Raw genomic sequence first — 18,786 nt, 5'->3', positions numbered from 1 at the left:
CAGATGCTCCTGAGCAGGCCTTCAGTGAGAACACGCTGGAACCACTTCTTAGCATTAAAAGAGATAATCCTTTAAGCTAACAGGTCTGTGCAAAAGCTTATGCCAGTTTTTTGCAAAGCAATTATCTTATTATTTAAATACACATGCATTCTCTTCAGGCACAGTGATCGCGGTCTATGTTCAGCTGAAAATTGCTTTCCTCTCTCGAATGCAGTCTTCTTGAGCAGTAGTGTCTGGGAATGGTAACCAGGTCCCTCAAGGATCACTGTGACATTAGAGCTTTGTCAAACACGTATTAGCAAACAGTAAGAAATCACTGTGGTCATCTGTACAGCATAAGGGAATCATGACACTTATTAAGTCTTAAACATCGAACAGGAGCCTTTCATGAGGACCTTATTTCACGCCTGCTCCCTCCCCTCAGTTTTCGCCAGCAAGGCTGGATGTCCTTTCCTCGCAGCGCAGTACCATGACCTGTCTTCCACACCAAGAGCTGAGTGCAAATGCCACTGTGTCTCTGCGTATGTCATGTAAAGTGAACAGCCAGGCGTGTTCTCATTTCTGTGATAGGATATGATGTTGGCTCATGTGCCTGAGGAAAAGATACTGGAGACATCTCTGCTACTAATATATTTACAACGTTCATAAAATCTGCCACCTTTACTCACATGAACAAAATTCATTGAACTCAATGAGGTTGAATATACAAGACAGGACTGTTGCACGTGACTAGGCTGATAGAACCAGACTCTGTCTGTGTCAGGATCTATGCAAAGAAAAGATATTGCTTCTTTGGAAAGAAGTTGCAAGAAGAGAAGTTTCGAGAAGAGCTGATAAGTCTTGGTTTTGTTCACAAGCTAGTTCCCAGATGTTTTTATAGAACATCTGAAACAAGCGTAGGTTGCAAGTAATTGCATCCCACCCTGTTCACACCCATCCTAACACCTAGGGCAGCTAGTGAGAGCCTTGCTTTCTCTAGGCTCTCTAAGCCTCTCCTTGAATGTCATATGCTTCATATCCTCAGTCATCTTCATGGCCCTTTGTTGGACTAGCTCCAATATGTCCATGTTCTTCTTGTAATGGGGAGCCCAGAATGGGCCACGGTAGCCCAGATGTGGCCTCACCAGTGCTGAGCAGAGGGGAAGGGTCACCTCCCTCCACCTGCTGGCGCTGCTGTAACGCAGCCTAGGAGTCTGTCAGGAAAATTGTGATAGTAACATATCTTTCAGACATCCAGCAGAGGACAACAGCACATTCAGCCGAATAAGAAAAAGAAACCTAAAAAATCAGTAAAACAGACAACAAATTCCTTTTATTCAAATACCAGACTGCATTTGCTGGCTTAAGAAACTGGGCTGTTTTGAGCTGCTACAAAGAGAAACACAGATTTTTATTAAAAATGCTTAAAATGTATTTCAAATACCCACAAGTGATGTGTCAGCCAGTTACAAATTTTGTACACACCTGCAAGCCTCCGTATAAACTAGTGATATGCAAAACGCTGTGTGCTACATACGCATGGAATCAAAGCACTCTGAGCGATATTCTTAAATTGTAACAGATTTTAATGCAGATGAACATTTATCCTGAATAAACTAATGTGAGACAATACTGAAAAATCCTAAATTAATTTGCATTAGTGAAAATTAATCATTCAGTAGAATTTTAATAGACAAGTCTGAAGATACTATACTGTCTGCTTGAAAAGACTTTTTCATTATATTAAGGCATTTTTGTGAGCACTTGCTTTTTAACTCCTCAGTAGGACTGAAAATATGGTATGTCTAGGCTTTCTAAACATGTTCTTTTTTCCCCACCCTGCTGTCTGGGATTTCTGGATATGCCACTCTGATCAAGCTGCTGTTGAGCCTGCAAACTCTTGGCACATCAACTGTGTATTTACACATCAGTTCTCAGTAATTTTCCCTGAGAGTCAAAGCACTGCCAGAGGGATATGTGTTTGTCCTAGACCTAACACTTCTGAATATGCAGCACTTGCTACTCATGCGCTGCCCAGTTCTTATTCTCATCTGCCATGAATGATGGGTCATCAGACCTGCTCTGCCAGAACACGAGGACTAGGTCCAGTGCCACCCAAAGCCATTAAGCACACTCTACTTGTGAAGCTTGTGAGACTGCACACACCAGTCCCAGGCAGGAATACAGCAGCTCTGATATGAGCACCGACCACATGCACACAGCCAAGCCCACTGCGATGCCTGCCTCCGTAAGCAGAGGCTCTCCCTGACACTGCTCGGCCCTTGCAGCCTAGGGGCAGGGCACAAAGGGAGCTCCCTCCTTCTGGGCCAAGGTCTTGAAACCTTTCAGGTACCACATAACCAACTATTTCGCTCTCATTTTTCATTTTCAGAAGTATAAAGTAAATTCTTCCAAACAAACACTTGTTTTGTTTCAAAACGAAGAGATGGGGCTGCTCTTCCTGTGCCCTCTCCAGCAGGGCCGTGTCGGCCGTTCGCTCATGGAGCGGAGAGGCACCGGGGGCTGCCTCGTCCCCCAAACGCTTGCGTGGGAAGACGAGGGACTGCAAAGGTGCTGGTGAGGCTCTTCAGTGCTGCTTTTCCTGGACCTCTTGAAGAGGGCAGCGTGTGCCTCTTTCTCAGTTGGGAGGGTTGGAATGAACACTGCTCTTTCAGCTCCAGCTTCTGTCCTTCCTTCCTGGCTGCGTTTTCAGCAAATTGCTGGAAATAATAGCAAAATACGCTGCTCTAGTGTGATTCTAGGTAACTTCAGCTGCGCCAGGTGTTAAGGAGATGGCAATGCTATCTCATTTAGGCACTCCCAGCCCTTCTGAACAGCACTTCCCTCTAGGAGGAGTGGCGTTGCTTTCCAGGGTGAATTACTTCTGGTGCAAAAGTACTATTTGTGCAATAAAGCATTGTTCAGCATCGGAAAGAGTGGCAGAATCTGGCCGTTGTTTGCAATACTGAGCCTTAACCTGAAGCATATGTGACTAGCTAAAGAAATGGATGTTCACCTTCGACAATCCTCCATGCCCCTCTCTACACTTCCCTCCTCCAAAAATCCAAGGAAACAACCATACATCTGTTTCAGTGAGGGACGTTCCTTTTGCATATGCCCTACAGTGGTACAAAAAATCAACTGGTATTTCAGGTGCAAGAAGAATGAAGGATTGGACTTGACATTATTACCTGAATTCGTGAATAAATACGTACAGAAGAACTTTGTCCCTTCAGAGGGTCATGAGACATTAACTGGTTTGACTCCTTGTTTAGGACGAGTAAGCAGTTTAGTTTCTCAGAGGACTATTATAGTTAAATTACAGCCTCGTATGATCTTCATGAGACAAGAAGGACACTTTCATGAGCAGCTTTTTCTTATAGTTGCAGTCGATCTTAATATGTGGAGGACACAGCTTCCTATTTGTTTCCAGTTAATTTCTGAATTGTTTTGCTTCAGATGTCTCTGAAAACAAACAAAACAAAATGACAGAGTGAAATGGGAAACCTTTGTATTTGGATTTAAAAATTACACAGAGAGTGCAGATGAATAAGCTCTTGAGTCAAATTAATGGCTGAGAGTTAGGGCTCATCTGTACCGTAAAATGGTTTGTCAGTACAATTATACCAGCAATCCCAAGACTATAGCAAACCTAAAGTTAATATATGACTCCAACACAGCTATGCCAGCAACTTTGCCTAAGTGTGTAAAACTCATACCAGTAAATTTTTCTTTTACTAGTATAGCTTATGCAGTTTAGGGAGATGTTTGACCTATATGGGGCAAAAGAGTTCACTTAGTCAGTGTAAGCTGCGACTCCAGCACAATGTTTTCCCAGTGTTTCTCCAGTGTGACTACACCTATGATGCCTGTGTCATGTTGCTGGTCTGGCAGACATGGGAGCAGAAATACCCCTGTCTTGGAGAGGGACTTCCAACACACGTGCCCTGGTGCTGGGGTAGCAGAGATGCAGGCCTGGAGGGAAGTTAATCAATATTTAATTAATATTTAATGGCAATATGCCTGCATGCCAAGACTTCATCGGTGTGCTCTGTTCCCAGCTCTGCCACACTACAAAAACCCCAGGTTTTAACCTGCCCTCTAGGGGAACAGCATGTAGGAAGAGCATCTAGAGAACCATGGTAGTCTGGTGGTCTTGCCTGCCCTTAGGGCCTCTGAACCTACACCTGCTTTGAGACAGGCTGCTTGATGTCCTGCCTGTGTCAAAACTGAGAACTCCATTGCAGCTCTTGGAGCAGCATGCTATTTATTTTCTTCCTCTGGACTCTCCCTTCCTTCTGTAGTCACCATTGATTGCACCCTGGAAAAAAAGCTTCAGTTTGCATATTAGGGAAAAATGAAAACGCCAGGCAGTAGAAAAATAACCTAACAATGAAAATTAGCAAAGTAGGTGACGCCCCCAAATCTGCATTGAAAACTATGTAAGAGGGGGACTTCCAAAAGCGCTGAAAACATACAACTCCAGTCATGGATTTAGGTTTCTTACTCCAACGTCCCCGAGGCTACAAAGTTTTCCTCAGTCTTTTAGCCAGAGGCAAGGGGAGCTACAAAATCAAAAGCTGGCTTAGAGGGTCAGTGGTATGAAAGCTCCAGAGAAAGATCTTAGAAAAATGGTATAAAAGGATTAATGAGGATGCGGTGGGGTCAGAAACACTGGCTTTCATTTGTAGTACTGTCTCTAGCTTTCATTTATTCAGGTACCTACTTCTCAGCACAACCAAGGTAAATAAAAAAGTTGCACTTCAATTCGTTTCTTACAATTAATTTAAAAAAAATTGGTACAAATTGAAAATAAAGAAAACCACTTTGTCCAAACAAAATCACCTGAGCTGTTGAGTTCATGACAAGAACACAGCTGTGTAGTTTTTTCATTCCCTAATGCATTTCTCTCTTTTCTACTTTTCCTTTTTTTGGCTCCTATTTAATAAGCACCCAGGCTTAGTCAGCTGAGAGCATTCTTTTTCCAGCACTTATGCGAAGTTCAAGTCCAGAAAGCAACGTCCTGACACCTATACTGGCTTTAAGCTCTCCAGCTGCCTGGACCGTGTTGCTTCTGTCCTTTTCCAGCCATGAGGTTAGAGGCAGCTATCAGCACTGGAGACAGAAACCACCTTCTCTGGTTTCACCATTGGTTTTTGTTGTTGCTGCTGCTCCTGCATGCCTCCATCTCATTTTCATTTGCAGGGACGTGGAACGAGATATTACAACAGCACCAGAGCTATTCTAGTTCATTGCAATGAACCTTCTCTCTCATCATTTTTCTCACACCCAAGAAAACCTGCTATTGACATCTTTAATGCCTTCTAAAAGACTGCCAGAGTGAGGGCTTTCCCTATTAAATAAAAACAAACACCAAACCGAACAACTCATGGCAGTAAAAGGAAAGAAACTTGCATTGTTAAAAAGAAAGCTACACACTTTAAATGTGTTCATTTTTTTTTCCTACTTTCTCTTGAATCTTTAATGAAAGGTTAAAATATGCTAATGGTGGTTGTTGCTATAGCAGGATCAGGCATATGTAGTCAAGTCCCTTGTTTCATTGCTTATTGTTCTGCAGTGAAGAGGTCATGTTAACATCATTGACCTTCTGGGCACACTTATTTTATCAAAATTAACATAGGAAGGGCTTGAGGCAAATCTCTGTTCTTTCTTTCTCCCTCCTGCTTAGGACTAGCTCTTTACTAGTATCATGCTGGTGTGCTTCGACTCTGAGTATGGAAAGATTTTTTTGGGCACTGATGAAACACTGCAAATAATAAATGCTGATTTTCTCAAAATGCACTTGACTGCTGAGGTTTACTTCTGTATTTCAACATTCATTTTTTTCCCCCCCCAATGACTCTATTTTAAAGGAATTTGGATCAATAGTTTTAATTTTGATAGCTCATGTATACCAAATAATTAAAAGTAGATATTAATAAATAGCATAAATATCGTGAGGAAGGGAGGGACCATGGGTCTGAACTAGTTTTTGTGCATTATTTGCCTGTAAGTAAGCCTAAACCAGTTAATTTCATTATTTTTTTATAGCCCCTTCAACTGGCTGTGTAGCGTACGTGCTCAAAAGCCGATTTTTTAAACTACATCAATCATTTTACCTGACTAGATAATTTATAGGGCTTTTGCCCATATTAAAAGTTAATTTCATATGTCCACATCAAATCCATATTTCTCAAAATGTTCACATGTGCAAGCACAGAAGCTTGACAGAAATTTTAAGTGCTAGGTAAAAGCCATAATGGAGGATTTCTGATGGTTGAGGGGAGACCAGCAAGCTGGAGGACCTACCTGCTCCTTGGCTAGCTAATGATTTCAGAGGGTGGATACTTCTGTCATCCACAGAGGATGAAAATTTGTGCTCTTGCTTCATAATCCAAGAGAGACAGTGATCTCCCTCAAGGTGGCAAAGTTCTTTTCTTTCATGTTTTGCTCGAGCTCTCAAAGAAGACAACAATAAAGTGAAACCTTGCCTCTATTGATAGGGAGATTAAAGGGCAGGTGGATAAAGACTTAAAGGAGCTGATGCCATGACAGTAAGTAGTATAAGGAGAGGCCGATCCTCTAGGCTGGCGCTGCTTCTTGAAACTGTGCTTTTCCCTAAATGCCTATAGTCAAAGGATTATTTTAGTCAAAAGAGAGTTTCATTCTCTCTTTCTCAAACTCTTTATGTGATAGAGCAAGTCCCTGTCCTCAGCAGCACGTGGACTGAGAAAGCAATGCGTTACGTGAAGTGCCCTACTTTAATTTTTCAGTGTTTTCTGTAACTTTGGAGTTTCTGTGGCTGTGAGCAGGGGCCGAGGTGGTTGCATGGATTTTACACATTGCCCTGGATGTCATATTTCTGAGGGGTTTGAGTATTTCAGAAAAAAAAAAAATAAGAGCTTATTTCAGATTCAGTTTGCTGTTTAACTTGAATGGAATAGAAATGTTGTATGCCATTTTAAATTAAATGCAAAGCACATTTTGGAACAAAATACCACTTCATAATAAAATCATTTTTTAAATCTCTGAAACACAACATTTCAAGCTTTGCTGGGTTTTCAGGGGTTTCTCTTAACAAGAGAAGCAATTCAGCCAAATCAAGTGCAGTTCATAGAAGGCTTCAGCTATGAGAGAAAAGAGCTGGGACTACAGTTTCACTCAGAACTAGAAAAAGAGTTGAACCTGTGCTCTTCACTCGCACTTCAAGTCTCTGCAGACTGCCAGAGCAGAACCTCGAGGATTTAGTGAAAACACAGGTAATTCCTGAAAGCTTTTTAAGAGACAAACCTTAGCCATGTACAACAAGGCATCTGCTTCTAAAAAGCAGAAAAGGATTGCATTTAGAGTACTATAATTTGTTACAGCAAACTGGCACAAATCAGAAAAATTAGACAAGCTGATACAAAGCCTTTCTGTGGGTTTCTGTGTATTTTTGTAACGACAACGGATAATCAAGGTTTTGTCTCCATCTGCAAACCTGCTCTTGCCCATGCACTTCTATCACCAGAAAAACCATAGGTACCACTTTGACAAAGGTGACGTCTCCAAGAGCAACACAAGGTCACAGGCGACAGCTCAGAGGTGCCCTTCCCGTGTTGTTCACAGAACACTTGGGGCAACAGTGGCAGCTCCCCGGGGAAACCCTCCCTCGTTTGGGGGACTGAAGGTTACTAGCAAGTCTAAAAAATCACTCTGCCCGCACTTGTTCACATCCGTAAGTGACCATAGGTCACACTCACCTTCGTCCTTCAGAGAGCGCGTGCTTATTTCTAAGTGTGGAGTCTTGAAATACTTTTCTTATGTTTTCAATTATGTTTTCATCCACGTATTCATAGTTGTGCTCTTCTTCTTCTTCTTCTTCTTCTTCTTCATTTTCTGCCTCACAGTTTCCAAGTCCCTTACTTGTTTCATCTGAGTAATTAACAAAAAATAACTGTAAGGAAATGGAAGGCTCTGCACTTGCCCTGAAAAGTGTACTATTCATACAGACAACCACAAAAGCAAAAAACAAAAGAAGCAATGTTCTCCTCACTTTTCTGATTTTCACAGAGGTCTTAAATGACTTTCTCAAGTTCCTGAACAATACCTGTGGCAGATCAAGAGTGAAACCCAGCTGAACATTTTATTAAAGAGTCTCCACTCTTAGGTACTTCTCTTTCAGTTTTTTGCATAATACTTGCACCTCCAAGTCTGTGGTCAAACCAGATAATCAGTTGTCCACTCCCAGCTAGCTGTCCACAGATAGCTCTAAGGTTTAAGAAAATGGTTATAAAGCATGATTGCTGACAGTGTAAAAGCAGATGGTTAAAATTGTCTGACCATATGGAGAGAAGAGCAGCCCACCTGCCACGTGCAGCACCTACCTTCCCTATTGCAGATCTGCTCCCACGCTCTTGTGTTTCACTGCCTGAAGACATGAGCCTCTGCAGCTAGGAAATTGCATTGGTACTTTGTGATTTCCTAGAGCCACAACCCCCAGTTTCTTCTTATTCAGAAAGTGAGATAACAGGCATGCAGGCTTGCAAGTGGTTTGAGGTCAAACTGAAAAGTTTCAAAGCATATTTCTTCACATCCACCTAGACCAACCTCTGCAACACTGAGGAAAAACCATCCAAGAAGCAGTGGCCTTTTCCCAAAGGGCAGAGACCCTCATGGGAGGTCTTTTCACAGCTCTAGAGCCAGGGTGATCTCTGCTACAAACCCTGGCACAGCAACAGCTTCACATTACAGTTCACATCGCAAGCTACAAAGTATCCTCCCCTGCCTGGTTCGTCCTACTGCTCCCCTGGGGCTAGAGGTAGCTCCACAAGACACATGGGACTGTGGTCAAATGCAACAAGACCTGCAAGGATCAGTCACCGAGGGTCTCGCATCCCACCTCCAGAGCCACCACATCCCTTGTCCCAGGCTTGTGGCAAGGAAGAGCCAGATGGCAGGAGAACCAGCCAGGGCTGAGGCAGTGGTACAGAAGTTCCCCTGCCAGCAGCAGCTCACCTTTGGCCTTTTCTAGGAAGCCATATATTTAATGAAGCTGAGAGGACACTGTTTCTAAAGGAAAAAGTTTCACCTGAAGTGGCAGAACAGTGTGAAACACTGCTGTTGGTACAGCTGTTTCTGTTTGGTTAATTTGCTACCACTCAACCCAAAACAACCTGCAAACATGCACAAGGTCTCAGAGCCCATCTGACCTCCCAGCAAGGCCATGCTTGTCATACAGGTCCTTTATGGGAATGAGCTTTTCAAATACGAATGCTCCCAAGCTTACACTTGCAACTGCTTTATGCCCATTCACCAAGAAAATAGCTCTATATTTTCTTGGTGGTCTCCAAACCCCACTTGTGTTCCTCCTGAGACTCTCCATGGCTGAGGTGTCTCTCCTTGAAAAACTGGGTAGGACTCATTTCTTCCTGAAGTTATGATCCTCTGCTTTACAGATTTTTTAAGGACAGAAATAACCATTAAGATAATCAAGCAGCTGTCTGGCCACACCAGCACAGAGTTTATCATAGACCAATTTACCTACAAGTCCCCTTGATACTTTTTAGGAATGAGTAAATTAGCAAAGTGTTTACCAATCTAGCCATTAAAAGGAAAAGAAAACCCAAACCCCAAACCTATTATGAGAAATTTAATAAAGATCTCACTCACACATGTGGCCACTATCTTGTTAATAAGCATTTCCAAGTCTGTAGTTCATTTGCAAGTTGGCTGTGTTTGATACTGGTAAAAGTAAACTAATGAATAAAACAGGCACTGAAAGAATAAGCTAATCCCTGTGATTCAGCAAGGGAAATATTGTTTGTACGCTTAGACTTGCTAATACGGATATAAAGTTCAGATTGTTCATGGATGGTATAGCTCTAGACTTTCTTCTTTCCCAAACACACGCAAACAAAATGATACACTTCTAAGCAGCACAGCTCAAGGAGAAAGGAAATTAATGTCATTAGGCCAGACTAAATCACAGCTGTCCCCAGTCCCAAACCTGTATAGGGTGCCTTCTGAAATGTATACATTTATACTTCAGTAAAGCATTAAGCAATGAACGGGACAAGGTGAATGATCACAAGGGGATTCTGAGCTGTGAAACCAATGCAATTTTCTTCCCTATTGAAAAAAAATCTATTAGCCTCAACACTGAATTACCGAATCTGATATGCCATCTCAGCCTGCTAAGAAAACCAGGCTTATGTCATCATGCTGTCTATCCATCCGTCAATCTCTTCAGTATTTTTAAAAGTTTTTTTGCCCATTCCTGTCAGATTTGAAAAGGGGGCAGAAGTCTCAGCGTGGTTACAAAAGCAAGAGTTGAATAAGTTCCTCTATCAAAAGAGAAGCATGCAGAACACAGCTGTTATACGCTCCATTTGGCAGCAGACAGCAGGACAAATCAGCATGTGCATATTGGTTGGCCACTCAACACACACACAGCTCCAGACCTGCTCTTTTTCATTTGATAGGAGTACCATAAGGAGATTTTTGGTTATTATCAGAGAAGGGAGAGAGAAGCACTAGGGGACAACAGACCTGAATACTTATTAAACCAAATTTCATTAATTCTGTTCTTCCTGGAAGAATTACTTATTTTGTATAATTACATTTGCCTTTATAGGGGAAGGGTAGTGCTCAGCAGACTAAAAATTTCCATTTATCTCATTTGTATCCTTGAGTGGGTAGGATTTGTTTGGGGTTTTTTTTTCCTCAGAATGTAACTGCTGTTTTTAAACAAATTTCAAGGCCACAAACAATTGTCATAACTCTCCATTCTGCCCTCCTTCAAAAGGCAGGCAACAGAAGTAACCCAATCCGTCAGGACCATTACTTGAATGCAACCAGTGCTAGAAACCCCAACTCGTGTACAGACAAGGCTGCACACCTACACACCCCTGGCCATGGCCATAACACAGTTTTATAGCTGTGGTAAATATCTCAGTTCAGGATTCATGCTGCATAAATCAACATTCAGATACATTAACAACATTTAGTGTTTATATTTATGCCTAACTTGAAAACAATAGTTGTGAACTATTAAGTGCAGTAACGTTGTAAACTAAACACAGTAGAACCACATCCTTATTTCTGGACATCTCTTGAGGGAAAATGTACAGAACTGAAGGCATACACAGAAGTCAAAGTGGTTTTATGAACAGGAGCATTTTATTTGCTGTGAGCCTGGTTCTGATGCTCCTCCATGCTAATGAGAGCTAATACCTTAGGGAGTGCTCCTGAAAGCTATTGAGTGATAGCAGAATCAGAGCCCATAAAACTAATGGACTCTTCCTTGAGCTGATATCCATCAGCCATTCCTTCATGTGGTGATGTAGCATACCTTTAAAAACTACTAAGTGCCACAATCAAAATATTTCGTATGCACTGCAGGGTTACAACTAGCGTACGGTTAGTGTTTACCCCCCTCTGGAATCTACTAAACCATTGTTTGGAAAATCACAGAATCATAGAATGGTTTGGGTTGGAAGGGACCTTAGAGATCAGCTAGTTCCAAACCCGCTGCCATGAGCAGGGACACCTTCCACTAGAGACCAGGTTGCTCAGAGCCCCATCTAGCCTGGCCTTGAACACTTCCAAGGGAGGGGGCAGCCACAGCGTCGCTGGGTAACCTGGTCCAGTGCCTCACCACGCTCATAGCACAGAATTTCTTTCTCATACCTAATCTAAATCTACCCTCTTTTAGTTTGAAGCCATTGCCCCTTGTCCTATCACTACAAGCCTTTTAAAAAATTCCCTCTCCAACTTTCTTGTAGGCCCCCTTCATACAATTTACAAAAGTGTACTTTGCCATCCTATGAAATGATGCGATCTCCCTATTTTAAGTCATTTTCTTACCTTTTTTAAAGTTATCTCAGAAGATGTGTCAACCAAGAATAAGTTCTGTGTTCACAGACCAAAAACCAGGAAAAAGAGTCCAATTTTCTTTTTTTAAAGATAGTTACAGTACCATAGGAGTCAAAGGATCTAATAACAGTTTTGTCCTAATCCAAGACTGAGCTAAATTGTGGAAGCTGGAGAGAGTCGTCATACATGCATACAGTAAATGATTCCTAATTCATATTGCTTATCCCTATGCGCCTAATTCAGAATGCTGGTACGAAATCCCTGTGATGTCACCAAAAGAATAAGAGCCTTTTTCAAAATAATTCAGATTTTTATGTTATGTGTGCATCCTAAATTGCAATCAGAAGGCCTTTTCCTTTTTTGCCTTCTCCAGCCCACTGGCTTCCTAAATCAAGTCCCCAAAGTCAGAATATGTAAATCTCTTCCCCAAAATGTCCTGACACCAATAAAGTAAGTCATCATAAACACTTTTTTATTGCAGATCATAACAATTCCAGAAACCTAAGCCATGAGCAAGAAGATTAGGTAATATTTTAGAAACTTCACTTAGAATAAATTTCAAGTTTTAACAAAACTGATACAGCAGATTTCTGGTGACAGTTATTATCCTGCAGTTATTGCAACTATTACTAATTAATTCAAACTCAGTCAAATATAAGAAAATAAGATAATATCTTTAGTGGCTAATTCAGGTTTAATTGCAACAGAGGAAAAATGTTAAATGTGTTAGAAACAAAGATCATAAATCTTTATTAACATGAACCCTGTAAGGAAAGGCAATAGAGGCCTTAAAAATGAAACAAAAATATGTTACTTTTCAGAGCTATCTGGCTTTTGGTAAGAAATAGTAATCGTCTCTGTAACTGTTTTTTTTGAGAGCACAGATTCAACATCCTTATTAGGAATTTGAAACAGGTTGGTGCTTTGCAGGATGACTTAACATTCACCAGCAGAAGTTTAAAGATTAGTCAGTGGATGGCGCATTTCCTCCCACTCAAAACCCACAGGAGTGTGTCTGTGTTATTAGTCCTGACATATTTTCTAATCCATTATCTTGTGAGTTAGCAGAACAGAGTATACTCTCCGGAACAGGCACACTTGCTGCACGCAACAGTGGACTCCTGAGGATCCCTTGGCTGGCCATGAAGAACTGCTATATCATGTAATCCAATCTCCTGTATAATTCTGCAGTTATCTTTGAATTAACCCAAATAATTTTGGACTATACAAACACACATCTTTCAGAAAAAACCTTTAGCTTTGATTTGAGTATGTCACCGTATAATCCATCACTGCCTTTTGGTCTAGGATAAATCTGCCTAGCTCAAACTCACATTACACTCAAATTTAAACAAAATCTGTACAGGAATATACTCCAAGGTAATTAAACAAGAAGCAATTTCCTAGCCTTGCAAAGAAGAAACATTATGATAGTACTTCTTGATTTTCTATGTGTGTACTAAACAGAGGTACTAAGAGTTTGTTTGAAACCCTCAGTAACAAAGGCTATTTATGTGATCTTCTGTGAAAAGTCTAAGCTCATACTGTATATGGGATGAACTTAAAATTAACTAATTGCAGCTTTCATGAAGAATGAGACAGGAGACATAAGAACCATCAGCTTTTAAATCAGAAACAGGGCTAAGAACTGGGCTAGCTGGGAAGAGTTAGTGCTGTGAATCTCTGCAAGACCAGAGGCAAGCAAACCTTCAGCCGCCCCAAGACCATTTTTTCTCTAAAACTCTTGGCCGTACACCTACAGCTACCTGCAAAACAGAGGCCTCTAGCCATAAGCTCAGAGAAATACATAGGAAAAAACTGAGCCTGACTGATACCCAGAGTTTAAAAGAAATGTGTCTACTGGAAGCAGGAAGAGTTAAGTCAGTAATCTACCATTACGACTGATGCGTGGGTCTCAACCAGAAGACAAGAAAACTCTGCTTTCACAGAAGGGATACCACAACAAAGGTTAGGATCTTCATGGAATGAAGGCCAAAGGAAATAGAGCAAGAACAGCTAAGAGAAGATAATTTAAAACTTGAAAAAAAACCCTAGAAATAGCTTTCTTCTCTATTAGAGTGTTTCAGCATTAAGAACAATAGACTTGTTCTAGAAAATGAAAATAGCAAATAAAAAACCAGGTGGTTTTGGAGATTCTGAAAAAGGTTTGTCAAGAACTTATAAATGAGGGTCAATGGGATGGACAAAAGACTAATGTTACCAACCCAGAATGAATAGAGAGAAGGCAGGCAGGCCCCAACCAGGGCAGATGAGACAGTCAGCAGCATTGCCTTGTTCCACTACAGCGCCGAAACACGTTCAGTAGAAGGTCTAAATCAAGAACAGAGGCAAAAAGTGCAAGTCTGTTTTCTAGTGTCCAGAACTGCAAACTTCATGAGCTAATAAGAAGAGTGAGCAGTGTGAAGGAAAACACAGAACCTTTGTTGGTAGCATGGCTAACTGAAGCAACCCTCTACTTAGGGACAGGTGAAGAGCCTGCTGAGAGCTTCTGGGTCTGGATTAGCAGGCAGACTAACATGGGCAATGTTGTGGGTGTCTGCTGCAGACACTGTGATTCATTAATGACATGGATGAGGAGGCAGAGTGTACCCTCAGTAAGTATGCAGATGACACAAAACTGTGAGTAGTGGCTGAGATGGTTGTGCTGTTGTTCAGAGGGATCTGGACAGGTTGGAGGACTGGACAGAGAGGAATCTCATGAAGTCCACTGAAGGAAAACTTGAGGTCCTGCACCTGGGGAGCAACAACCCCATGCACCAGTACAGGCTGGTGATGACTGGCTGGAAAGCGGCTTTGCAGAGAAAACCATGGGGGTCCTGGTAGACAAGCTGACCATGAGCCAGCAATGTGGCCTTGTGGTAAAGGTGGCCAAAAACCTCCTGGGCTGTATTAGGCAAGGCAGTGCCAGCAGAGATGCTTCCCCTTCTGCTCAGCACTGGTGAAAGCACGTCTGGAGTGCTGGGTTCAGGTGTGGGCTCCACAGTACAAGAGGGACACATGGACACCCTGTAGCCAGTCCAGCAAAGGGTTGTGAATATAATAAAGGGACTGGAGCATCTGAAGTAGAGGGGAAGGCTGAGAGGGCTGGGACAGTTCAGCCTGGTAAAGGGAAGGCTCAGGGAGGATCTTATCACCAGGTATAAATACCATATGGGAGGATGTGAAGATGCAGCCAGACTCTTCTCAATGGTGCCCAGTGGCAAAACAAAAACAAGCAGTAGCAAATACTTTCACAGAATGAAAATGGCCCCAATACCAAGAATGGAAAGACTTGGCCACCTCCCAGTCCTGTTACTGAGCTGAAGCCTAGGTAACAGTAGCTCCAAATTTCTTTTCTCAGCCAAGGGATCTTCGTTTAGAAATGACTACAGAGTTCCTGTGAGAGGCACAGGAAGTGACTGTACGACACTGCTTCTTGCTGCACAAATTGAGCGGCTGCATTGAGAAAAATCTTTGAAAAACCTTGACTGTACAGCCACTACATGACTTTAACCTGTGTGGCTTTCACTGCCTGTGAGGAGTAAAACTAACTCCATGAAGTAAAGCACCTACACAAGCACTGATTCCTGTGCTTGTTAATAAGCCAGTCCTCAGCTGAAACTTTAAGCCTGGCTTGCTTCAGTAAGGATGTTTTGGTCACATTTTCTTCAGGTGCATCCCTCCTGCTTCCCACGCCTGCCTCACCCCACAGAGACTAACCTATGCAAGTGATACAACGGATCTCTGTAACATGGACAGTGGTTTTCAAAGTCAAGGCCGAGTGATTTGCAGGTAGTTCCCTTGGGACAAAAGAGTACATCATTAACTTATCTTGGTATGAATTTGCTTCTGGAGTTTAAATGGAGGATACCATTCTCTACAGCTGCCAATGTGGAAGCTTCACCATTTAGCACTATAAAATATAATCAAATCCTTAAGCAGTGACAAAATGGAGTCGGTAGGGAGACTTTTCAAAGCCACAAAATAACAAATTTGGGATTATCTTTCAAAGCAGCCAGGCACCAAAATACCTTTCAAAAACTACTCCCCAAATAATCAACTTCCACAGCAATAAGGATAAGTGAATATTCAACATGCCACAATAATTCTTCACTATAAAAGTTGTTTATGTTGCATTTGGGAGCTTCAATGTGCATAGTTTCAAGTAGGCAGTGACTCCTTTTTAGAGTCTCACACACTGAATGACAAGATGATAAAAAAAACTTTAGGGAAAGTTCTTCTATTGATATTAGTTATCAGTTAATAAATGCTATGAGAATGAGTACTTATGCCTCAATCTTCCAAACATTCCAGTGTTGTAGTTAATGTGATGGGTTCATATTTCAGAAATAACATGTGACTGACAGATTAATGAAATCAATGGAATTTTTTATCCCAAGTGCAAAGTCTTTTGGATTTGCCCTCTTATAATCTAGATTCTCAACTTCAGTACATAATGAAAAAAGAAGAACTTGAAAGACAAGTAGAAAAACCAACCAGCTATCAAAAATTCTGGTCCAAGTAAATGGTGACTTTAAAAACAATTATCGATTAAGTAATTTGCTCAGTATTCTTGTTTTCTTCAAAATACAGAAGTGTGAGTTGAAGCTATCTTCATATCTGTAATGTAAATTGTTTGCTCTTCTTTAATACCTGTTGGAATCAGCATTTTTTATAACAGACGATGTATAATCATCATCCTAAAGCAAAAGGAGAGTGCATCTTTTCCACACATCTGTTCCTAAAAACTACTGAATATTCATGCTGCAGTGTCAAACAGAGTTTAATATCATGCTACTGTTGAGAGCTTGGATGAATTTGCCTTATGGCATTTATGGAGGAAGCACACAAATGTTCACTTTTCATCTCTGTTGATGAAACCACAGGTTCCAAGTGAAATCACACAAGATAATCCTGTGTGTAAATCCTTTATCAGGGCTAGGGTTAAGCATTGTTGTACTAGTAACTCAAGCCATAAATCTTAACTGACCTTTAATCACACTGGTTTCCACTAATGTAGCTTTCCCAGTCATGTCCTTCTTATTGTCATGATGCACCAAATCATTTTCACAACTAACTTGTAATTCCAAAACATCGGCAGCTTGATTTGTGCACAATTTCTTGGTGGTGTCTACACAGGAACTCTGAAATTACACAGAAGAGTACATCGACTTCACATGTACATTGTTACTCCAAACTGGATGCTTTCAGAGATATGACATGTAAAAGTAACATTCTTTGGGTTACTTCTGTGAATTTTAACCACAAAACTTCTGTTTGCCAAAGTCATCAATTACTTTTACTGTAATGCTTGTCTTTGAGGCATCACAAAATAACACGACTAGAAGGCATTCTAGGTGAAGAAATTGCCTTTAAAACATATCTCCCGTCCCTCCTTTTTTTGTTTGGATATATAGACTGATGTAAACACAAGGAGGCAGATTTATGTATCCCTTTAGGTTGATACAGATTTCTTTCTGATTAACTGTTTTTATTGTATCGATTGTTCATTTAATGAGTTCTGTTTTATATTGCATCACAAATTAACAGAAAATCTGACATTTCAATTGCATTTATCCAGTAGCATTCATAGCTTCGTGAGTACAGTTAGATGATAGGAAAAGGCAATTATGGAGTAATTAATTATAGTGTTATTACACTGCAGAAAGTAAGTTACGTGGCTGCTATACTTTCACCCCTTAAATTTCATGCTTGATGCATACATTTTCATAGTTCTGAGTTTTTTTAACTGTGAGGTATTTATATCATAAATACTTTCAGTCAAATACATATTTTTCACCTGTGTAAGTAAGAGTCAATTGTCAAAAAGTGTATCTTCGGTGAAGCTATACATTAGCTACAGCGTAGGTACAGTTCAATTGCAATCACTATATCAGAAAGTAAATATTTAAAACAATAATCAGTATAGATTTTCTATTCAAAATCAAATGTAGATTTTGCTCAGCAGTGACAAAGCCCATCCTATTCAGAGAGAGAAGGTCATGTAGGTTAAACTGACAGTGGTTACGCAGTAATAGTGTCTGATCTTTTTCAGAATGAACCCACAATTTGTAAAAGTGCAACAAAATCCCACATTTTATGGCAATCTGGCCCTTTTGAAAAAAGATATTAGCTAGCAATGAGAAAGTCACTGGTAACTGAAATAGAAAATTTGAGAGAGTATATTAAGAAGTACAGATGAGGATGAAATCTGTAAAACATATGGACAATTTTCCTCAGTGGGTGACATAAGTGGAAGACCCTCATTTTTCAGATAGAGGAATCTACTGTAGTTTTCTCTATTTTCTAAAATAAACACTGCAAGCTCGATCTGTAGGTGTTGACCGAGTTTCAGTATTCAGTGCAAGTTTGTGCAGTACAGGCTGTAGAATGCTGGCTGGTGCTCTCCTTGATTGCTAAAGAGCCTCTGAGGTCAAGCAAAGTTTTAAGCAGTGATGTAATTCACAAAAACTTCAGGGATCTGTAGAAAAAGAAATACAGCTGAGAAATATTTTGCAAAGAGGACGGAAATGTCAGAAGAAATTCTTCACAGCAAAGAACTAAAATAACCCAATGGAAAAGAGACCATTCGAACTAGGACGATGTTCGGCTGGTGTATTGTGGAATAACTTCACTGAGGTTACAGGACCTTTGTCTTTCTTTCATCAACAGACCACGGCCTTTCTTTGATCTCCAGTTCTTTTCTTGATCTTCTGCACCTAAACATGCCTATACGCACCACCTGTGATGCCAGTCTGGCCTGGCAATATGAACACATACTTTGTAGGTAGTTACTGAAAAATGTCCATCTTCTGCTCGCTTAAATAATAATTTTTCAAAGATGTCACTAAACTTGTCCTATCCTCAGTGTCATATATCATGATACCTGTTTACCACAAATGAAAGGTCTTGGGAAGGGCAGGGAAACAATATTATTCATAGGCAGGTTCT

General features: G+C 40.9%; 1 protein-coding gene across 2 annotated transcripts in view; it reads right to left on the bottom strand.

The window, feature by feature from the left end:
• Positions 1-7,717: 7,717 nt before the first annotated feature.
• THEMIS (thymocyte selection associated) overlaps positions 7,718-18,786 on the bottom strand; it is a 73,691-nt gene continuing 62,622 nt past the window's right edge. The window contains exons 5-7 of one of the 2 annotated variants that reach the window (XM_075446814.1): positions 16,826-16,979; positions 8,820-8,824; positions 7,718-7,861 (exon numbers count right to left, since the gene is read on the bottom strand). In XM_075446814.1, coding sequence (XP_075302929.1) covers positions 7,718-7,861; positions 8,820-8,824; positions 16,826-16,979 — 303 coding nt within the window. Of the gene's footprint in view, positions 7,894-8,819; positions 8,825-16,825; positions 16,980-18,786 lie in introns of both variants that reach the window. The other variant, XM_009931968.2, reaches the window with a different exon arrangement.

Source organism: Opisthocomus hoazin, chromosome 2 (genome assembly GCF_030867145.1).
Source record: "Opisthocomus hoazin isolate bOpiHoa1 chromosome 2, bOpiHoa1.hap1, whole genome shotgun sequence".
NCBI lineage: Eukaryota > Metazoa > Chordata > Aves > Opisthocomiformes > Opisthocomidae > Opisthocomus > Opisthocomus hoazin.
Note: the sequence above shows the minus strand (reverse complement) of the source record. Positions and strands in the feature narration are given on the sequence as shown.